Source organism: Condylostylus longicornis, unplaced genomic scaffold, assembly GCF_029603195.1.
Source record: "Condylostylus longicornis isolate FDR11 unplaced genomic scaffold, ASM2960319v2 ptg000031l, whole genome shotgun sequence".
Classification (NCBI taxonomy): domain Eukaryota; kingdom Metazoa; phylum Arthropoda; class Insecta; order Diptera; family Dolichopodidae; genus Condylostylus; species Condylostylus longicornis.
In genome coordinates, this window is record NW_026578000.1 from 7,606,055 (window position 1) to 7,630,915 (window position 24,861).

The 24,861-nt window shown below is 23.7% G+C and overlaps 3 protein-coding genes across 10 annotated transcripts; 1 reads left to right on the forward strand and 2 right to left on the reverse strand.

The window, feature by feature from the left end:
- Positions 1–96: 96 nt before the first annotated feature.
- On the reverse strand, positions 97–1,460 carry LOC129608271 (ubiquinone biosynthesis O-methyltransferase, mitochondrial-like). The gene has a single exon (XM_055519664.1). The coding sequence runs from the start codon at positions 1,196–1,198 to the stop codon at positions 353–355; it is 846 nt and encodes a 281-aa protein (XP_055375639.1). The 5' UTR covers positions 1,199–1,460; the 3' UTR covers positions 97–352.
- Positions 1,461–1,588: 128 nt separating this feature from the next.
- Positions 1,589–2,454, reverse strand: LOC129608272 (39S ribosomal protein L34, mitochondrial). The gene is made up of 2 exons (XM_055519666.1): positions 2,287–2,454; positions 1,589–2,224 (listed from the first exon to the last, which is right to left on the reverse strand). The coding sequence occupies exons 1-2, from the start codon at positions 2,316–2,318 to the stop codon at positions 1,951–1,953; spliced, it is 306 nt and encodes a 101-aa protein (XP_055375641.1). The 5' UTR covers positions 2,319–2,454; the 3' UTR covers positions 1,589–1,950.
- Positions 2,455–3,331: 877 nt separating this feature from the next.
- LOC129608341 (bridge-like lipid transfer protein family member 3A) lies at positions 3,332–24,160 on the forward strand. 8 transcript variants are annotated; one of them, XR_008696889.1, is made up of 21 exons: positions 3,332–3,491; positions 4,879–5,080; positions 5,172–5,387; positions 5,445–6,549; positions 6,672–6,698; positions 7,681–7,773; positions 7,845–8,575; positions 8,637–9,002; positions 9,066–9,225; positions 10,410–10,551; positions 10,621–11,016; positions 11,109–11,273; positions 11,334–11,448; positions 15,162–15,182; positions 20,579–20,721; positions 20,776–20,899; positions 21,019–21,181; positions 21,248–21,386; positions 21,478–21,595; positions 21,680–21,817; positions 22,971–24,160. XR_008696889.1 is itself a non-coding variant. In XM_055519803.1 (20 exons), exons 1-20 carry the CDS (start codon positions 3,448–3,450, stop codon positions 23,025–23,027), a joined length of 4,527 nt encoding a protein of 1,508 aa, XP_055375778.1. In that variant the 5' UTR covers positions 3,332–3,447; the 3' UTR covers positions 23,028–24,160. The 8 variants fall into 8 exon arrangements, 6 of the variants coding, with proteins under 6 accessions (XP_055375778.1, XP_055375780.1, XP_055375783.1 ...); XR_008696888.1 differs by having other exon boundaries at positions 21,680–21,775; XM_055519803.1 differs by lacking the exon at positions 21,680–21,817.
- Positions 24,161–24,861: the final 701 nt, after the last annotated feature.

Genomic DNA, 24,861 nt, shown 5'->3' on the forward strand with positions numbered 1-24,861 from the left:
AAGATGAACAAAATATTGCAAGAATTTAAGATATAAAAATTTCTTTGAAACTACGAAAATTAAAAATTAGAAAAATGAAATTTTCAATGCGAGAGTAATTTCATTTTTAATATACATACATAGGTCAACTAAACATACATAAATAAAACTAACAATATAGTCGACGAAATTTTGATTTATATGTAAACAAAATATATTATTTAAGAATTTACTATTAAAATAGTTAATATAATTGTTTTGGGCATAAGTTTTTAATGTACTTTTAAACTTTATGTACTGATCAATAAAATATCGCAAAACTAAACTTTTTTATTACATTAATTCATAATCTTTAAAGCTGTTATGTATTATATTACCGGATTTTGACAGCTTGTAAAGCGTAGCAAAGTTCTAAATTTGAAGTCCACTTCCATTTATTAGAAAGAAAGTCATAACACATTCCATTGACGATAATTGTATTACAATTAAAACTATCTAATATTCTTTGTAAGTCTAATGGGCTGATAAATTTTTCATATGTGTGAGTTCCTTTTGGGACCACATTTGTACACTTTTCAGCAAACTCAATTACAAACAACCGGGATAAAATTGTTTTGTTAGGCGTAGTTATGAATATTGAACCGCCGACTCTTAAAGTTTCAACACAGTTCTTTATAAATTCAACTTTATCATTGATGTGTTCGATCACTTCTGATAAAATTACAGCATCATATTTTGATTCATTTTTTTGAGCATGCTTTTCAATCGATTCTACTTCATATTTTAATGAATTTTGATACTTTTTGGTGCGGCTCCTTAGGTGTTCTTTTGCAACAGTAATTAAATCTTCCCCTAAATCAATGCCAGTAACATTAGCGTGAAGGTTAGCTAAACTTTCGGACAAGATACCCCCGCCACATCCAACGTCAAGAATATTCACACCATCTAAAATTTTGCCTTTATTTTCTCTAAAATATAAATTATTTTTAGCCACTATTCCATCACGTATAAATGGTACCCTTAATTCATTTAAAGCATGAAGGGCTTTCATTGGGCCTTGTTTATTCCACCAGTCTGTTGCTAAATTTGCGTGATGATTAATCTCATCTTTTGTGCTTTTACTATCATTTGCCTCATTAACTTTAAGATTATAATTGAAGAAAATGTTCCTTTTTTGCGAGAATTTAAAATTTAGAATCTTCTGCAAGTTTTTGTTCATGGTTACTAAAAACAAATTCTACTATGTTTAATTCTCACTTGGTTGACTCAATATTCACTCAATACTTCAATTAATGTTTATAAAAATTGTTTTGACTTTTGACATAACGAAAGTATTTGAGTGAAAGAGTGTTTCATACCAATGTTGTCGATTTATAATACCGTAAAACAGTAAACAGTAAAAGAGATTTTAAAATGGCAGTAGATTTTGCTAATTCCAGCTAATTTTTTTTATCCTGTTTATTTTAAGAAAGCATGATCGCTGCACCGCTTTTACAATCAAAATAAAAATCTTATTATTATTTGAATATGTATAATTGTTTAAATTCATAACCCTACAATTTTGATTATCTATATACTACAGTTTAAATCTTAACTACACAATTGAATATACAATTAACATGCCCAGTTCTGTATTTATTTCTGTATTTATACTGTTATATACATAATTATATATTTATACTATTACATATTATATTATTGTATCATATTGCGTTATAAGTTTCTATACTATTATAATTATATTATTGTACTGCATTTTTTTAAATATTGTGTGAACTTCAAATACTAACCTATATTTGAGAAAAATATTTTTCTATTTGTTACTATTTCCTCCGAAGATTGTGAGTAATACCTTTAAATTTTTCTTTGAGGAATTTTGAAAATAATTATATATTTTTCTTTTTTCAAATTTTTAAATAATTTATTTAAATTCATTTCTATATGGGTAGGTACATGTAAATACCTAATATATTAATGTGATAAAACATGACGACCTTTCAGTATACGTCTCATTAGTATCGCTCTACCATTCGGAGTTGACATCCTTTTTTCAAATCCATGCGTAACTATTCTTTTCGTTTCTTTAGCTCTTGGAAAATTACATCTTCTGGAATCGTGGACTGGATAAGGGTACCATTTGATTTTTCGAGGTTCGCCTTCTGTAGGCACTTGAACGCACGACATTGCTTTTAGTGAGATTGAGGAAGTAGAAAATTGCTTACTGTTTCTAAGTAAGCCTGCTGCTCTAAAAATTTTAATTGTTTTTCAAAAATATTTTCAAATGCAAATTTCACAGTAAAAACTTACAGGTTTTTTAAATTATTCATTAGGAGAATCATAATTAAATACTAGTTGACGTTTGGTTGGTACTAAATTATCTAGTTTTGAATTTGAATATCTATTTTAATATTAGAATAAAAATCATTCAACAGTTCCAAACAGACAATAGATTTTTGGCATGGTCAATGATGTTCGCTTTAGCAGCTGTTTTTGTTTTGATTTCTGGCTGTCATTTTTAATAATTTTAACGCAGATAAGTTAGACCCGCCATCTGTTGTAAAATTGAGTATAACTTTTATGTTTTCGTATGCACCGTGTATAGCGTAGCTTCTTTGTTGTTTTAAATTACATAATTCAAAAATAGTATCAATTCCACAAAAGTCATAATAATGTTGCTAAGTTTATGCTGTATATTCATAAAATTATATTATAGTAAATATTAAAAAAATTGATTTTGATAAGCGCTTTATTTGTAAGTTTTTCTCTTTAAAGTTCGCTGCAAACCTACGTATTTTGTTGTTTTTCTATAATTTGAAAGGTAAATATCTGCACAGCTTAGAGTCATAAAATTTATTCAAGAAACACCTTTATATTCGATTTCTTGAACCTAATTAGAAAAACTTTGAGAATTTTTTCCATTAAAAATTGTTTGTGTTGAGAATTAATTGATTTTGTTCTGTTATTTTTATCATATGCGTTAGAGTATGCTTTTCCTAAATAAAATTTTTTTCAATATGTATTTTTTATCTAATTGTTTAATTATTAGAAATTCCACAATAAGTTTCGTAGTTGTGCAAAAAATTTGCAATTTGTTAAAAATTTAAAATTTGTTTTTCGCAGCGCTATTGCAACGAAAATGCATATGAACAATGTCATTCAATGACATCACCTATAGCCTATTTTGGCATAAGGGATTCGGCCTATTTAATTTTATAAAATTTTCTTACAGGTGTCACCTGAAACTATCTATATTAGATGAGTTTGATTTTTCATGTAAACAAAGCTTTTGAATTTTTAAAAACGTCAAATTTTTGAAAAACGTCACTATTATTTGAAAAACAAAATTCTGTGCATAGCATATTGATATTACGAACTTTTGAAAACAAAAAATGTCGTGAAGAAAAAAAAACTAAAAAACATTTGTTGAAACTAATTTGTATAGTGTTATTATATTATTCTGATAGGATAATGGTTTCTATAATAAAAAATCAGTTGCTGAAACATTTATCACGGTAAGTGAATATAAGATATGCTAACTTAATAAAGACTTGTAATAGCTGCATGAAAAATCTTTTGTGTATACGGTGTACATTTTGAAAAATTGATTTTTCAAGAATTAAAAAGAAATGATCATAAAAATTTCCATTTAAAAACATTATAATTAATTCAGAAATTTTGTGATTCAAATATATTTTTATAATTGTATTCAAATATTAAATTGGCACCAATTAAAAATTTTAGAGTGTTTAATTCATTATCTATAGTATAGTAATGCTCAAATAACGTGTAGTAGATTTTTATTAACATAATCAAATTATTATCCATATATTGTCTATATAACAATATATGTTTGGCTTTATTATTTGTGTATACATATATTGCGCAAATTAATTTATGTTAACTTTTAACAGCCCTTGTAACGTAAATGGGTACATAGGTACTTACCTGCCTTAAACAAAGAAACTGGATTTTGCCATTTTAATTTAATTTTGCTGAAATGAGGAATCCATTGTATAATGAATCTATTTGAAATTCAATTTTAAAAGTATCTACATATAATACTGCTGTATTTCAAAAAATGTAGGTAGGTACCTAAGCATGTACATACATATATATATATTATATATATTTTCACCAACTGAGTTTTCATCTTATAATAATATGTACATAATTATGTCCCTACAAAATATTATACGTTAACTTAGTAATACAAAAAAATATTCAAAAAATTTTTTTATATAATTCTTTTTGATTTTATAGTTCTATATACATATGTATGTACATATATAACATGTATAAAATGTATAATATGTAGTTCCGATTTAAATACATTTTATTTTATACTTCTCGTATTGGTTTTTTTATATTTATATGGTTTTTTGTCCAGATTATGCTAACACATTATCATATTTCTATTGTCTTAATAGACACGTATTAAAAAGGGAATTGACCTTAAGTTTTAAGTCCTCACTTTCATATTTTAGTAAATCTCATATTGATATCTTTCAAAATATAGGTTGCATTATAAGGGTGTGGTGGTGACTAATTGTTGCATTATTGAACTTTATGCTCTGTAGTCAGTACAGGTTTTCTTAAACTGTACAAAATGTATCAGATTTATTAAATTTAAGAATAAGAAACGAAAATTGAATGAGTTGAAAACCTCACGAAATCTTAGAAATTTTTAGGTATATTATTAATTCACTTGTTCTTTTTTTATAATTTTGGTCTTAGCTTTTTAAAACAATAGTATTCAGATTTTTTTAATTAGTTTGATCAGTTTTGGTTTAAGTATTAAACCAACTGTTATAGAATGTAATATAGTTTTTTTTATTGTATTTTTGAAAAAAAAAAACATGAAACAACTTTTTTTTTATTACTTATTTATTACTATTTTAGTTACACTAAAAATTTGTCACCTGATAAAATAAATTTAAGCACTTTTCGAGGTGAAGGTGACTTATCGAATTTGGAACTAGATGAAGTTGTTTTAACCGATTTGTTAGAACTACCATCTTGGTTGCGTTTAACTTCAGCATGGTGCAATCACGTTTCTTTTAGGATAAGTTGGACAAAATTGAAAAGTGTTCCAATAACTTTAGTAAGCTAATTTTTTGAATATTTATATGTATATGCATACATACATAAATAATAAATTTGTCACATTTTTAAATCGTTAAATTGTATTGCAGGTATTAGACGAAGTAAAAATTGCCATAGAAACATGTGAACTAGGAACAAGAAGTAATTCTAATGCAACCACACCAACTGCATCCGGTGGGATGCAAGCTCTACAAACGCCACAAGGAAAATACAGTTTTATTCATAAAGTCATTGATGGGATAACGATAATAATCAATACGGTTAATGTAAAATTTGCTAGTCCTGCTTTTACATCATCAATTGAGGTAGAGATTTTTAAAAACTAAAGAAGTGTGTGTAATTAAAATTTTAATAATTTTAAGGTGGCAAGAATAAGAGTAGAATCAAAAACCCCAAAATGGTCAACCGCTGATTTGCGTTTGACAAGACTTAAAGATGTGCAAAAAGGAATTGTATTGATATTTAAGGAATTATCATGGCAAACTGTTAGAATTGAAGCTAGTTCTACACAAGATACTGGTTTAACCCCGTTACGTTTATTAACTAATAATGCCACGTGCCGTATTACAATTCGAAAACGTTTATCGGATTGTAGTATACTTGCATCTTGTTTACTTTTAATTTTGGAAGATTTATTATGGGTACTCACCGACTCTCAGTTAAAAGCAGCATTACATTTTGTTGATTCCCTGTCGGGTTTAATAAAATCTACTACTCAAACAACTCAAAAAACAAAAGCGCAAAAAAAATTGGAAAATTTACCTGAATATCAAGCACAAATAGCACAATCGCAGCAAGGCCCTGCTGTTGATTTAAGTCATCAATCTCAAACTCAAAAAATTTTCAATATGTTTGACATACGTGAAACAAGTTATCATTTTTTTAGTAAACATATTGATTTACATTTGTGCGATGATGAAGGCGATGGTCGGTCCATGTATCCCGACTTAAAGGAGGGTGGGGCGTTGCTTATATCAATCAAAGATTTTCAAACAGATTATTATCCATACCATTTAGCAAAAGCAGATCGTTCACGTTGGCATAAATATAAGGAAGCTTCAATACCACCAGCACTATGGTTGGAACAATCTTTGAATGTTTTTCGTGAATCTGTACTTAACTTGTGTCAGCCGAATCGTCCATTGAATCATGCTCCTTTAGAGCGTAGTGTTCCTGTAACACCAACTAGTATAATATCACATAATGTCCATCCATTTGGTACTGATAATAATATTTGCACACCCAATATTTCGTCAGTTCCACAATCAGGGCAATCAACACCAAAAACATTGCGGGGCAGAACAGGCAGTACCGCCAGTGGAGCTCAAAATGACTCAACTAATCGTACCGTTTCTAATAACTTAGCAAAATTAATGAGTGCATGCGTAATACTGAGAATCGGAGATTTTGTTCTTTATAGAGTAACAACATCTGGGAAAAAACAAATGCAAAAGGAATTTGTTGCAGGTATTAAAGTTTATTTTCGTAAGCACTCGGAATATTTATTGTTTTTCAAATAATATAATATTTAGTTATAAGTACTACTAAGAAAATTTTATCTTTAACCTATTTTTTTTATAATGCAAAAGCTCAACAAAAAAGGAAACCTAAATCAGGTGATTTTCCGCGAAATAGAAAAAACTCCATATTTTTACATAATTCAGATATTTCAAATATGTAATCATTTCTAGTTCTTTTTATTTTTCAAATTTTCTTTACAAGTCTTTAATTTTTATTTTAATTTATGTAGAATGAAAGCATGACCTATTTACAATTTTTTTTGTATATGTATGCTTAATTTTTGTTTCATGTTGACAAGGAATAAGGAGTATGAGTATGTGTAAACATATGTATTAATATTGTCTTTGGTTTAAAATGATTAAAAAAAATGCTAAGTTAAAGTAACAGAATGATATGTATTTCGGGTAAAGAAAATTTATTTCAATAAAGTCAAATATTTTTAATTTTGGATAATTAGCAAGTCTAAAAGCAAAAAAGTTACTATTTTGGTAAAATATTTTCTATATTGATATTCTACATATTTACTTATTTTTTTCAGTTTGATATAAACTTTTCTGATACTAGTAAATTAAAAGATTATTGAAATTTAAGTTATTAATTTAACACACAAACGTATAATTTAGAGTTTTGAAATTAAGTTTTATCTACATTTACTACTTGTTATTGAAATTTTTAAACGATTCTTCAAACAGAAACTGATAAAATCCATTGTTGATTAATTGTGTTTTCAAAGTTACTATTATTATTAGAATATTAGATCTTAGTATTAGAACATTAATTTTATTGGCATAGGACAAGACTATAACAATATTTTCTGCGGACATTTATATGAAAAAAATAACACGGTTCACATGTTTTAAACAGTTTTCAAAGTAACGGTCATATATTCTATTTTGCTTAAAACCATTTTATGCTTTTTTTATTTATTGTTTTTATTTTAAAAATAAAAAGTAGAGCTAATTAAATTTCAAAGTGTTGTTCACACGTTATTGTATCCTTTTTTTGCCAGTATATTTGAGACTTAAACTTATTTTAAATTAATTTCTTTCTTTCTTTTTTTTTCATTACCTCGATAAGGCGACAAAGATCGGTATTCCTTTCCACCAGAGATGTCGCTCGTTCATGCTGAATTTACATATTTTTATTATCCAGGAGATTTCATTTTTCCATGTAATTTTGTTTGGTATTCACATAAGTGTATATATATTTATATTATTATTTTATATGTTTATTTTAATTAGTACCTCCGTCCAAAATGTTTTGTTACATTAATCCAATTCAAGTTCATTTCGATCTCTCTTCCGTTTTATGGTTAAATTCGTTTGCTTTAAATTTACATGAGAGTCTTTTAAAAGCAAGTGTTGGAATGAGTAATACATCAACAGGAGATTCAATCGCAAAGAGTGCAAATGAACCAGATTTAATGTATATGGATATTAAACTAGAAGCTATAATGCCAAGAATAGTAATAGAATCCGCAATAGATGCACCGACACAACGTGATAGACCAAAGATAATGCAAATACAAGTTTCTCGATTCGTCCTTACGAATATTAGAGAGACAGGTTCATCACGAGCTGATTTGGCACAAGCCTTAGATTCGCTACAAGAAGGCAGTCTGGTGTTTGGTAGTGGATTTCCTTCAGCAAATGGTGATTTATGTATTGTGACAGATCGTATATTATCTCATGTTGCCGCAACTGATGTACCAAATAGTAAGTTTGCCCAACAAGAGCATTGTAACGAACAGCACAGCGGTACTGAAACGAATATTGGGGATTTACTAAGCTGTTTGTCAAGGTATGTAGTGTGGTCTGAGCCACGTGATGTTTGGTGTATAAAATTCGATCCAGTATGGATCGACTTTTTGGGTGCTAAATCATTGGGTTCACACAAAGCAATTCCGTTTGTTGATGCAGTTCCTATAACGCTGTGGGTGCATGGTTCATCTAATAGCCAAGATATAGAAAATGTAAGAAACTATTATTAAAAAATTGCGAAAAAGGATTTATGCTTGACGTTTCTTTTTTAAGATTAAGAGAACTGTTAGTGATTACCATATACCATTACGGCGAGGGTCAGCTCAATCAGTGATAAATACACAATTAGATTATGAAAATAGTAATGTTTTAATATTACCTGAATCACAAACCCAGTCAAAAAATATGACTCATCCTCAAAAGTTTTCACAATTTGATTCAAAAATTCAAGAGTCATATGCTTCATATAGCAATAACAAAATTCCTGAATGTGCTGATATGCATGCCATAGCACATGTTTCCAATTTAGTTAGCATACAAATTGATCATTACCAATTATTATTTTTAATGCGTTTAGCTGAAGAGATGACGGAACTAACAACTTTTTTGACTATAGACGCAGAAAGAATATTGAAAAAGGTAAAAAAATATAATGTTCATACATATTCATTAATTTTTAAAATTTGCTTGTGTTTGTAATAGCAAAATATCAAAAAATCAATAATATTTGGTTGTGTTGTGCCTCAAGTTGAAATAACGATGGTAATGCCGTCCCCAACACCGGGTAAGGAATCAAGCGGTGGTGATGCAGAAAGTGTTCTGCCAGATTCAGCTAGTTTGGGTGATGATTTACACATGAATAGTAAGAGTTTTAGTTGAAATGCTTTGTTCGTATTTTTTTAATTTACCTTTGTTTAAAATAACGTCAAAAGGACACAAATTTACTAATTAATCATTTTATTTTCTAATATTGCACATGTACATCATATTGTATAAGTATATGAAATATTTTTGATATTTAGAAACATAATTTCGTGATTATCTTCGATTGGGTATGATTTTTTTAATATTTCATAGACAGGAAGTAGAAATAAGATATAGATCCAATCTGTACAAACAAAAATTATAATTTGCCTATGCATAATGCAAATATTATTTGCCTTTAATTCTTTCTATTCGAAAACAAAACCACTTCACATCGTATTCTTATTAAAAAAACTGTTTTGTTCCTTAATGCATCGATAGAGATTTGACACATAATGTATATGATGATTTATCTATATATAACATTAATGACTTAGAAAAATTTTAAATATTTTTTGGCACTTTATTAGCTTAATTTAAGCAGAACTCTTTCACAACCCTTTAATGAACAGAATATAAATTAATACACAACAAGGTAAAACTGTGTAGTTTTATTTTAACAATAATTTTCATTCGATTTCAAAAACAACTATGAAGTGTATTTTCACAATATCATTTTATTGTTCATAATAATTCCATATAAGTACGTTTTTCTTTAATTTTAATTTGTTAAATTTAATTTGCTTTTAGTCTTAGTATGCTTAAACAATATAATTACTGTTTACGAGTAGTGTCTATTTTGATAAGATGTAATGTTTTGTTATTTTAATTCTGCATTTTATTTTTTTCCTACTTATTTTCTAATATTATTTTAAGAATTTTTGCTTTATTGCACGATTTGAAATGAAAGTAATATTATTAATGGTTGACTTTTGTGCTACTAGTTTTATATTGATATGAACTTAATTTTTTCATGTTAAATTTTTGTTTTTTTTTAATTTTTTAAGTTTTTTTAAAATTTTGTTAAATTGAAATAGTAAGAGCACTGTATTGTGATGAGTTGGTTTTCTAATTTTCATTTTATTTGATTTAATTTACACTTATGATATTCGTTAATGAAATAAGGAATATATAGACATTTTAAGAGTTATAGATTTGAAAGTAAAGTTTTTTAACTAATGTTAAAAATAAATTGAATTAATATATTTATGTTAAAAACACTTCTTTTAAAATAATATTTAGTCACAAATACAACGTGGCAACAATCATTTGACAATGTTAAAAGTACAAATCCATTTGGAAGTGTTGACACCCCGTCTCCAGTTACGAACGATCCACCTTTTGATAGTAATGGCACACATATACCAAATCCAAATCCAAGGGGGTAATTAATTAACAAAACAAAAAAATGTATACATTATTCAGCTTAAAAATTATTTATTTATTCTTTTAGACATAACGTACAAATACAAAATGCAACCGCGATAACTTCTTCAACAATTAGTCAAAGCTCCCGCCATGATACTGGAATATTTTCGCAGTCAATTCAATCGCCTGTTACAGCATCGTTTACAAAAGGTAGTAACAGTAACAGTAGTGTTGTTGCAACAAACAAAAAAGGTTCGATAACGGAATCAACAATAAGAAGAGAAATTGAAAAGAAAGTAAAAAGGGGATTTAGTAATTTTATGACATCAATTGATTCTGCAATAAAATCCGGAAGTAGCGTAATTAGTGATGATATAAGCGATACATTTTCAATATACAGCGATGTTAGTTCTGATTCAGAGAATTTTGCAATTGTTATGGGAGACGATAAAACAACGGACTGCATAGATGTTATGTTTAGGTTATTCTTTTCAATATTTGTCTACAATCCAAAATAATATACATGTATTTGTAATTTTATATATTATTTTGAGTAATTATAATTAATTTCAGATTAAACCCATTTACAAATGACAGTAATGTCAGAGCATCTCCTGTTGAAATCGCTAGTGAAGTATACGAAGAGTCAAACTACAAAACAAATATGAGCTCCCCATCTGAACCGTCCGAAGGAAGTTGCTGGCGAAGGAGAGATCTGGTTTCAATGGCGACATTTAGGTAATACGTTTTAAAGATTTTGTATAGTATTGTTATCTGAAAAATATTTTGTGAAAATAGGCTAACAACAGTTGAACTAATACGCCAAAATGAAGGTTATAAATCGTCATTTAAACTACAAGTTTCAGCAATAAGTTGCGACGAATGTGGAGCAATACCTTGGGATGAATTACAGGTACATTTTTTTTTATTTGTTTTGAAAATCAGATATGTATTTATTTTAATTTAAATATAATTTTGGGATAATAAAGGTTTTTGTTTTATGCAACCATATATGAAACGGTTGAATTTCAATCCCATATATTTCAATAAAATAAAATAAAAAAGCAAATTTTAAATCATGTATTTTTTATTCTCTTTGGCTATTCATAATTATATACTCTAAGTACAGTTAACTCATTTTTACACAGTAGTTTGGTTTGTCATAATATCGTTCTACAAAAAACTGTAATATAATATAAGATGCCTATGGCAAATTATGGTTCCTTATAAAAAATAATGCAAGATTGAATAATAACTATATTTTGCACAGGAATTTGTACAAAAGACAGTGATATATAGAAAATATTTAAAATTATTATTTTTCAATAGTCATTACTTCTTTTTTAATTTTCTTATTTTATTAATATAAATTTGCTTAATACAAATTAGTAAGACTTGATCAAAATTGTGAAAACACAGTTGATCAAAATTTTTTTATACAGATTTTTGTTATCTAGCTTTGCATCTAGCTCTTTTTATATTTGCATAAAAGCTTTTTTTGACTCACTGTAGGTATGAAGAAATTAATTGTACGTGCATTAGTAACTTTTTTATTACATTTCTATCGTTTAATTTTAATAATATTCATACAAAATTCAAATTCATTCTACTAAAACCGGGTGTTGAATCAAAAAGGCATATAGATGCTGTGTAAATAATGAGTTGACTGTATACACATTTGTAAAAATTAACTTTGAATGTGATTAATATTTTTTTTCGATTCTGATAATTTTTGCTTTATAATAAGAGCTATTTACAATAAGTGCAGGAAGCGTAAAAATATTTTTTTTACTAAAAAAAAACTTCAACTGGATTTTGAACCATCATTAGTTCGGTAAATTGCTAAGAGTTTTCATTTTGAAATAATTGCCTTTTTTTTTTGAAATAGCGTTTTTTTTATAAATGCGCTGCAAAAATTTTTTAAGCAAAACATACTCGTAAATTAAAAAGTCACAAAAATTTGGACGATCAAAACAAATTTTTGTAAATGATTTAACAACTTTTTGTTTATCTGCCCTTTTCGTAGACTGCTCTTAAAAGTGTTAAATTGGATTTTATTTCACTTTTTTTCTATAAATTTGATCTTTTTAAACTGTGAAACAATTTTTTTTACTTTTGAGATAATACAAAGCGATTCTTGTTGTCCGCTTTTAAGCCGAAGAGAAAATTTCAGTTTTCTTTTAACTTAATTTGAATTAAATTTATTTCTTTGTATATAAAAGGAAGTCGTGTTTTCATAATAAAAATTTACCTTTTTTATAATAATTTAATTTGTTTTATATTTCAAATTAATTAATTTTTTTAAAAAATTTCTGCGTGATATGTGGTATATATGAAATGTTGAATTGAAGGATTATATTTTAGAAAGTGTTCTGAAACATATTTCGACAAACTCTTTGTAAAATACACCGTTTTACAAAGTTTAGTATCGTTGTTCTAAAGTAAAAAAGTATAAATTACTAACACTTGGAGACGCTTTTTTAAACTTCAAAGATGCAATATTTAATTTTGCTTTTATAATGAAACAATGAATATTAACTCATATAAATTAAATGCGTATTAATTTAGCATATCATTTTTTTTTAAATTCTTAATATTGAAAAAAAAAAAATTTCACAAAAAAAATTTTTAAAAATCAAATTCTTGAACTACAATGCCTTTAATTCAATACTTGTTCATATTGTAAAACATTCTTATGTGCAAACTGTGGTACGAAATATAACATTGCACGGAATTATCTTAATAATCTTATTACAAGTACGGGAAACTTTAGCAATTTTGAATCTTAGTAGTTTTTCTAATTGTATTTTTCTTATTTTGTTTTTACGTAATGACATTTTGTATATTTATATACATACAATATTTTTAATATTGTTTTTTTAATTGCAACACTACTTTAATCACAATAAGACAAAATATGTAAGGTATGAATAACGCAAAGCGCCTAAAAATTCGTGCCACAGTGTTGAAATATTTTTTTTTAATACAAAAATATTAATATACTCCTCTTTTTACAAATTATTTATAGTAGAAAAAAAACTAATTGAAATTATTTGTCCACCTTTTTTTTAAATGTTGTGAAGAAACTTGTCCTATATTTGAAATTTTGATACAAAACTTGTATAATAGATGTAATAAAGATATCAGAAAAAGCAAATCATTTCTTAAATATCAACTACATAAAATACCAATAAGATTTATTTATGTAGCTTTAGAAACACTTAATTCTAAACTTATTTTCACTTTTTATTTCGTTAATAATTTTATGAAAGCTTGTATTATGCTGTAATAACAGCGTATTTTGAATAAATGTGAGAAATAATAATATTTTAAGTATGTACGTATTATTTGTCTTTTAACAGTAAGAGTTTAAGTTACAATTCTATTGTAATTAGCAGCACAATAATCAAGGCAAACAAAGAATTCAAAATACATGATTTAAGCCAGAATTAATATACTTATTAATGAGTATGTACTTGGCTATCTGCTGACATGTAATTTTATTTAAGCCTATTTAATTTAAAAAAAATCAACATACAGTTGTATGAAATACATGAAGAGAAATGATACTTTGAAGTGTGGAATAAATTGTGAAATAAGAGAGTTTTCATACTATTGTTTTCATACTTATCATAGCGGATATGCAATAAAATATTTCTTACAATATATTTAATATACTGTTTCTCAGTATAAAGCCAATAAATATGTACAAAAACTTTATCAAAATTTTATTAGTTAAAATAATAATAAAGTAATATAGGACAAACTTTTGTATTAATTATTTTTTAATAAATAAAACAAAGCCTAAATATATATATATATATATATATATATATATATATATATATATATATATGTATATATATAAACTCTAAATATTTTTTAGATATAATTATAACATATATTATTATAATACAAATATACCTATATACATTAATGTACAAATTTTAATGTACTTATGTACATAATATGTATACGAAATTCTCATGTATTTATTTATTTTATACATTTTTATATTATTGAATTATATACATATATATATATATATATATATATATATATATATATATATATATATATATATATATATATATATATATATATTATATATATCTTGTATTATTATATTTATCATTTTATATATTTAAATATTAAACATATTTTATAAAAAAAATCATGTTAATGTGTTGCTATATATATACTTTTTTTGCATGCTCTTCTTCTTCTCTTTTTCTAATCGATAATTTGAAACAAAAAAATATTAAATTTTATATCTCAAATAATTGTAACAAAACAAAAAAAACATTAAAAAAAATATTAATTCTGCTACTTGTGGGATGTGCCTGTTCGAATAAAATATATATATTTATATATATATAAATATGCATACATAATATATATAAATATATATACTCTTTATTTATATAAAAAAAAAAAACATTCATCAATTAAAAAAAAAACGAAAAACACTCAAAATTTTTAAATAAAATTCAACAAACAAATGAAAAAAATAAAAAAAACTTCAACTTTATACAAATCCTGTTAAAAATGGCATTGCATTATATTGAACTAAATAATTAAATAATTATTTAAAAAATAACACTAAATTATAACAATAAAAAAAAGACTGTTCACCAATCAACAAAGGTACATAAAAAATTTGTTATTTAATTAAATCCATTGATTAAAAAAAAGTTTTTTTGTTTTTTTAATTTTCTTAATTTTTGGTTGATATTTTTTTAACTTTAATTTTACATTTCTTTTTTGTTTTTTTTTTTGTTGAATTATAAAAAAAAAATTATTTTCACAATTAAACAAAACAAAATTAAATTGAAAATTTTTTCTTATCCTCTGTTTGAGTTACGAATTGGGGATTGTTTGGACTTGCAAGATGCAGTCATGAAATCATAATTGAAACCATTTTACATAATAATGAATATAAATAAAATAATATTCATTTTTTACTAAAATAAAAAAAATATTAGCTTTCGCTAATTAGCAAAAACATATTTTGTATATAACACTCTTTAATTGCTTTATAACATTAACGTATGTCAATTGTAAACATATATAAATTACATTAGTGCCATTAATAATAACATTCTGTTATGATTCTGTTTGTGTATCCCCAATAAAGAAACGTTGTACATAATATTTATAATTTAAAATAAGAGTGTAATAAAATTCAATTTATTTTAATTATTCGGTATTTAGATACTCAAGTTATTTTGAAAAGTAAATTTAGTAATTTCTATACAGAATAGAAAAACTACATATTTAAAAATATAAAAATATTCCGAAATTGCTTAAATTTATACAAAAAATTTTACTATTACAAAATGTGCTATTAATGTTAAACCAAAATATTAATTGTTGTTAATTTGTCAAGTTGGTTTTTATGAAACTGATTAAAAAAAATAAATGAGAGTTTTAAATTTTGCTGTTATGTTAACCGCCAAGTCTGATGAATATTTTAAATTTAAATGTGGATGTTATTGACGACGTGTGAAAAGAAAAAAATTCTTAAAAATCTTGTTTTTGAAAATAATTTTTTTTTTTTAAATTTATTCAAGAAATGTAGTTATTATATTTTTCGTTTTATTTATAAATAAGCTGAAATTTTTATTTTTTTCTATTATATAATTATTAATTATTATCAACGATTTGTTTTTGTTTTTTAATTTTCTGTTTGTATTTTCTAAATAAAAAAAAAATAGTTTTTATATGGTTTTTTAAATTTCAAAAGTTCTAAAGAGAAAAACAACCTATTAACTGCTGATATATTTTTTGCTAAAAGCTACTAAATATTTAATTAATGTTTTTATTTTTCTTTTGTTTAGTTGCAATGAAAATCTTAATTAAAAATTTTTTTTTGGTATTTTAATATTTTAATCGACTTGAAAATTCGAAAATAAAGATTATGACCTAAAAATTTAGATGAATAAATTATAATATACTATATATATGTGTTTAAAAATTGCATGTTAAAGTTTTTCCAAATCAAAAAACATTTAAAATTGAGCAAAAAAAACTATCCCTTAAAAGTGAAAAAAAGCAAAAAATGTGGAACACAAATTTTCTGTTTACGTTCTTTTTTCGATTTTTTGGCTGTTTGAATATAGCTCTATATATTAAATACAGTTTTGAATGATGAACTGAAAATTGAACAAAAAAAATAAAATGGAAAAATAAATTAAAAATAAAAAATACATAGTTATGAAAAATTTCACTTGTTTCGTTATTAATTAAAAACGCTTAATAGTTAAATTTCATATTGTTATTTTAATTCCCTTTAATAATTTTTATTGAAAAATTGAAATTAAAAGAATTTTAAAATTATTTTTTACATTTCTTATTTATTTTGTGTTTTCTACTTTTTCTATTTACTTTTTTTTTTCTTTGGTTTTAATGGAAAGATATTTAAGCGCTGTTGTAAATTAGAATCTACTATAGTAAAACTTTAATTGTTTTACATTGTAAATAAATATTTTAAGCAGCAATTATACATTATTCTTAAAACATATTTGTTCAGTAAAGGAGTATAATAAACAGATAGGAGCGCCATTTGTAACCTTTTCAACTAAAATAAAAAAAAAATTATTTGAAATTTAATATAAAAAACCAGATTATTAATAAATTTTTCAAAATATATACATGTATATATTATGTACTTACATATTATGTATATATAATCAATTTAGATATTAACAAAGTTATAAAATATATGATCGCATAACGTGAATGCAAAAATTATATAATTTACATAAAAACAATTCTATATAAAATTTCAAAATTAAAATGATTTTCGAAAAATTTAAATTGAAAATACCTAAGTTATTTACGTTATGTATATAAAAATATTGTAAATAAAATTATTTAAAAATTAATTAGATTATTATGCAAAACAAAGTTTGGATTCCACAACTATTAAATTTTATGGTACTTTTATGGAACGTTGTCAGTTCTAGCATAAATTCTTTAAATAAGTTCTTTTAAAGTTTCAAAAATAAAGCGGAAAATGGTAAATCGGAAGTTTTCCAATTTTTTTTCTCAGACTTGAAGATGTTCTTTTTTCGAATACCTTCAATTTTTATTTCAATTAAGAATTTAATCTTGATTTTTATAGGTTAATAATAGTTTTGCATTACAATAATATCTTAAATAGAACTATATCGGTTAGGTATATAATTATGTTAAAATTTTGGTTGTAGTTTAATAGCAAAAAATCTTGAAAAATTTAAAAAAAGTATTTAATAAATTCAAGCAGAAATTAATAAGCATTATAGGTTTACAATACCTACCATTTTGAAATGTTCTTAAATGTGTAAATATGAATAAAAATTAAGACAATGGTTAATAGGTTCTATTATTACCAAAAAATCGCTAATCGGTAAAAAAAATTATTAAAATTTAATTCTTCACGTATAAAGGAGCTAATGTTAATATGTTTGTCGTGTTGATATTCAAATTAAAGATTTTTATTTTGTATTTTGTGGCGATTTGTTTTCTTTTTCAAATAAATTAAAAAACGTAAATTTATTATGGTTCTGTAATACAGAAAATTGATCTAAAATTAAACATTTTTATTTTTTGCAATTTCTTTTGAAATTATTTAATGTTAATTCCATTTTAAATGAATTCAATTAAACCTTATTTTACCTATTTCTGTTTAATTGTTTAGTTTTATCATTGTGTGTATAGGTTATAGAGATACACAGAAGACAATTTTTGTAATAACGTAAGGAACTGCTTTTTTTAATTTAAAATAGCACTTTTCAGAAAAAGTAGCTCTATTGTGTAACTACGAAAATTGTCTTCCATATATCACTAGAAAATGTATACAGAACGATTTTATTGTTATTAAAAATTATAAAAAATATTTTATTTTGATTTAATTTTTTATTTTAAAACACTATATTTTTATTTGTGTATACATATCATAAAAATAATGAAAAGAGAAATTTAAAAAAAAATAACTTAAAAGTCCTTTCAATAAATATTAGCAAACCCTACAAATTTTCACAGAAAATTAGCAAGAAAGAGTTTTATCAGTTCTATACAACTTTCTATATACTATAATAAATTTTAATTTGAACTTTAAGATACTTAAAAGATCAATCATTAAATTTAAATATTTCAAAGGTATAAATTTCTTTAGCTCGTTGTATACGAACATAATCATATTGCAAAAATGCATATCCGAATGCGCGACAATATAAAGCGGAATATGAAAATATTTAAGAAAAGAAGCTGTTTTCTAAAAAGAAAAAATAAAATACTACTAAACATCAATACAAAATTATGCAGTTAAAAGATTTTTCGAATTTTTTTTTAAATTTTATTGAAATTATACATTTTATTCCTAAGAACAGGTGCAAACAAGCTGCATAACGCTAGTATTTAGATGCGATTGAAATTGATAGCATGCGTACAGTTTTATGTAATAATTTTTTAATTTTTATCAATAGTATATTTTTTTTTCGAATTAAATAAAAATTTTTTAATAGAAATAAAGCAGCTTCCTGAAAGGTTTAGAGCTTTCTTCAATCATTCGCATTTACTATAAAACAATAAAATTCTATAAAATATTATATAAAACTTATTTAAAAAAAAATATTTAAAAAACATTAAAATTCAAATTTTATTGTCTTTAAGTTTTGTTCACTTTTTTCAAACACTTTTGAAATGTTAATTGCATAAGCTCCTCCACGATTTAATTAATGATTTTATTTACTCCGATTATTTATTTAAATTCCAATAATTTTTGTAAAATTTTTTCTATTATAATAGTAACATTTAATATTTTATAAGAAAGTGTAAATCTTTCATTGGTTCCTTTATTAGATAATTCAGGTAAAGGTATGATATACTCGTATGTATATACATAATATTTATAGGTCTTCAATTTGTCATTTATCAAGTTACTAGTAATTTTTAATATTAACAATACAAATGCGAAACATTTCAATGTTTAGATGTTTTACTAAATCAAAAAATTTGGAGATTAAGTTTCATACCTAATATTGATATTATAGATTATACATACAATACACTGTATACTGGAATGAAAATCAATTTAAGAGACACAAAGTAATTACTAGTTATTTATTATAAACAAATCTTAAGTTCTCGTTAAATTAAGAATAGTGTTAAATAATTAAAAAATTAAGTTCTGTATAGTTTCGAAACTTTCCGATATTTTTGTCTTTAACAAAAAAATTAACTAGCTTAGATAAATTATCTAATTCGGAATCCTTAATCTAACAGTTGATATTCTGCTAACTAATTCCGAACGCAAACATGTTAGAACAATACATTTTACATGTTACATAAATACAAAATCTTTTTGAAAAATCTCAATGTTTTGTTTTGCATGTGTAAAATAATTTTTTTTTGTTTGAAACTATTTTAATTTGTCACTTTTTATCCACATATTCTGGCACTGCTTTTTCTTCTTTCTTATCTTGAAAGTGATGTATAAATTATGAGCTTATATAACTTTGGTATTTTTCACAAAACATGATAGCTTGTCTTTGATTTCGATTATCAACAATAATTATATTGAAAATGTAGAATAAAAATCCGAAATTTTTCTTATTTGGTCAATATGAGTAATATGAGACAAACATTAATGAGCAATTAAAAATTGCAGCAAACATATAGCTATGATGCATTGTAAAAATATCGCAGACATATAAATATATATATTGTATATATATATATATATATATATATATAAATATACATACATAGCATTTATCTTATATATATATATATATATATATATATATATATATATATATATTTTATTTTCATTTTTAATTGTTATAAATTTATTTGATTGTTTTTTGTTATCAGATTTTATTAATTAAAATTCTTTTTTATATTTATTATAAATACATATTAATTTTTAACAAATATATGTTTTATATATTATGTAAAATATTGGAATTTCTACAATTTTATTTTATTTATTTATTTTGCTTAAAAAACATATAAAAAAAAATGAAAAATTCTCAAAATGTGAAACGATATAAACGAAGACAAAATTTGGAGCACGTTGCCGAGCTTGGAATTTAGCACCATATAACCCAGAAGCTCCACCTGTGATTCAATTACGAATGGAAGAAGTTTTAGAGCCACCGGAAAATATAACAGAAATCAAAGATAAAAAAGTTATTCAAAGGTAAGAAGTTTGTTTTTTAATTTACATTATTAATTTGGTTTTTTTTTAATTCAGATGGTTTACTAGCCATGCAGATATTAAAGTTAAAGATTTGACAATGGATCTTTCAATGAGCACTGTTACAGGCTTAGGTGATCTGGTGGAAGATGAAGTTATTACACCTCCTCTGACGTTGAATGTAATTTTTTATTTTTCGACTTATTTTTTAAAAATGAATTTTATTGAAATCTGTTGAATTGAAATCTGATTGAAATTTAATGTATTTTTCCTGTCTTCTTTTTTTAAAAAAAATTATAGATTAATTTAGAGAATGTTAGGCTAAATTTAATTGAAGATAGGCCACCAGTTAATATTACATCACCAGGTCCAGTTCCTATTAATTTAGCAATTTCAAAGCTTTTCATAACACGGGATAGTAGTGGATTATTAAGAATTGAACCAAATGTAGTTAACAATATTGGTAAAATTATTTTTTGATTTTGTTTTTAAATCATATCTATAATATAGCATTTTATTTAATATAAAGGAGCAGATCAAAGCTCTACAAATCGAGGAAAAGATCTTGAACTATTGTCTATGCAATTAGTAATGCGTCAGTTAAAATTAGACAATGAAATGTTAAGAAAAGAATTAATATTGACAAGAGAACATTCTGAAAGTGTTAGGTAAATATTAAAATAAAAAATTATTTTTAACATAAATTTTTTTGTTTTAACATAATTTTATGTTTCATAAATAAATTGATTTCTTTTTTAGGCAGAAAAGTCGTCAAGATACTGAAATTCTTAACAATGATTTAAAAGCAGCCAAGGATGATATTGCAAAGTTAACGGACGAAAAAATTGCCCTGATGAATACAATAAAATCTTTACAGGTAATTGAAGTTTTTAACACATTTGTATGTTTATATATATTTTTCTATTTATTTTTAATAATATAAATATCTCTATTAATTAAGATACTTTGCATAAGAAAAGGGCAAATTTTGGAATTTGAAGCTTAAATTAAATTTCAACAAAAGTCTTTTAAAAAATCGTTAAAACCATCATTGTCGGTAAGGTTTAAATAAAAAAAAGCATCCTTAATTTCCAAAAAGGTTAGAAAAATAGAAATTTTAATGCTTCTGATTATAAGTATAATATATATATGTATATATAATATATAAAGCTTATTATGTCACTTTATACCATTTGAAAAATCCTAACGCAGCATTTTCAATGACATTCACCTAGCATTTAATTTTATAACAAGCATTTAATTGCAAGCAATTTAATCTGTTAGGGGTTAGAATAAAATTTTAAAAAAATATAATTGAAATAATTCTTATTTCAATAAGAATTATTATTAATTTAATTAGAAAATAATTTTCTATTCAATTGATTCCGATTTGTTTTCACGTAAATTTGTTGTAATTTTTATTTATGTATTATACGTCCGAAATTATCTTGCGTAAAGATTTAAAAATTAAACCAAAAAATTAATAATAATACACAATATATTCATTATTTTAAATTATGATTTGCTTTTTTTTTGCATTATTTTGCATGAGAATAGATAATCCGAAGAAAAGACTCGCAACTTTTAATATTATTGTTTACTTCTTTAATGGTTGGAAGTTCATTAGCCATTTTAAAAATTTTTTCATTTTAATTTCGTAAAAACTTTTTTTAACGTAAATATAACAAATAAAAATTTAATCCTTTTGCAAGTTAGTACGTCTAGTCAATTAGATTTTTAATGAAAAATACAAAAAAAAGATAACAAACATTAAATTCAAACATGTTGGCGCTTTTGACATACTCACTCAATGAAGAGTAAGTGAGTTTTATAAATAACCATTTTCAAAATTCACTCTCATTTTTAAAAATAACTATAGCACAAAAGTATTTGCAACTTTATCTGAATCGAATATTTTAGGGAATAAGAATTGTGAAATTGCATTTGTCAAGAAATGTCAAGAAATTTATTATACTTACCAAGGTGCATTCATATTATATTGCATTCTAGTTTTGTAGATAAAAATTATTCCAAATTCCAATAATTATAAATTTTTAATTTTAATTTGATTGAAACAAAATGTATTGACCTTTAAATATTTTACTTTAAATTTGAATTTAAAAACTTATATATTATTGAATTTCTTATGTAAGTTTCTACAATTATAAAAATTAAAAGTTTATTTTAATATTTCCGAATTATTGTACACTTTAACTAAAATAAAGTATTACTTTAAACATATTTATTTTTAGAACCGATTGTCAGCTTATCAAGGTAATGCTAAAAAACCAGAGGTGACTAGCAGATAGCATAACTGCATGGACTGTATTCAGTGTTGTGGTGAAAACAACAATCCGTAGTTTTCATAATTTGTATAAATATAATTAAAAATCCTTTAATTTTTTTAAATATAATAACTATATACTTTTTAAATGTATACTTTTGTGTATAATAAAAACAAAACAAAATATTTCCATAAATAAATTATAAAAATCCCAAAAATATATAAAATATAATCATAACAAAATATATATATATATATAGTTAGAATTAAAGAATTTTAAATTTTGAAAAAACTTGCAAAATAAAATTAACAAATTATGTTATTATTATATGTACATAATATACATATTGTGTAAGTAAATCTAATATGTATATAATAAAGGTTTACGTACATAATATAAATTTGCTATAAGAAGCCAAATAGAACAAATTTTATTTTTAAAATGAAAATGATTCAATTTTAACAAAAATGTAAAAATTTCAATTTATTGCTGGTAAAATTGTATATTAAATGAAAGAAAAAATTGCGAATAGCGCTTTCATTTTAAACAGTTTAAATTTTAGCAGTGCGATGTTTTTTTCGATGATTTAATAATATTTCAAGTCAGCACAAAATTTCAAAAAGTTTACGTTTCTTTTAAAAACAAAGAATATCAATGAAAAATTTGTATTCCTTCTCCAGGATATCAGACATAATATCTGTTTTTGTATTGGTTTCATTCTGTAGGTTCATTATTTAAACGAATTTGTCAAAGAAACTTTTTTTTTTTAAATTATTGGGTTAACATAAAATAATTACTTTTCTATACACATTAATTAAAAAATATATTTATTACCAAATTATAAATGTGACTTAAGAATTTTTGTGCACAAGTTTTAAAAATTTTTTAGTAACGATAAATGATAAATATTGGTACCGTAAAACAAAAAACTTTTTTATATATACTGGAAAAAATTATTTTTACAAATAAAAATGTTATTCCACTGACTATAAAAATAAATTTTCAACAAACAAGATAGTTTAGAAAAATAGGTAGATTAACAAACTCAACTCATTACATAATTTTTTAAAAAAATCTTTGTATATATAAATAAAATATACATATAAAGAAATAAAATATATATATATAAATATATATATCTATATATAAATATATATATATATATATATGCAGAAATATATAAATGTATTTTACATATAGAAATATTTCTCTACTAACTTTTTCTTGATCACACCTACTAAAAGATTAAATTTAATTTTGCAAGTTTGCATTTTATTTATGTGTAACTTTCACGATATTTGAAATTAAAAGCATAATATTGTGAATGGTATTTGTTAAAAATGTGATTTTTAATTTTAAAATTAGTTAGAAACCTTAATAAAAAGAAAAAACCTATAAATAAAATAAATAAAAATTAAAGAAAAGGAAACAAATGAAAATTAAACGTTAATGTAAATGTAAAGAAAAAATGTAAAGAAATAAATACAAAAATTTATTTATACAAATAATATTTAAAGTACCTAAAATTTTAATTTTCAAATAATATATATTCAATCCAAAAAAGAAAAAAATTGAAAACGTGTATGTAAAAACAATACTAAAATAATTAGTACTTAATATATTCCATCAGATTAAATATTCGAACTTGTTTAAAAATAATTTACAATATACTTAATACATATGCAATTTATGTAAATCGTAAGGAGTAGGATATTATTTATTTAAAAGATATTGCATAAATTTTTAACTATTTTGATTTCATTTGAATATATTACATTTAAATTTGGTAAAATTACTAGAAAATATAATTCAGGCATACCTAAATCGGTTACTTTTTTTGAAAGTTAAGACTCTGAAT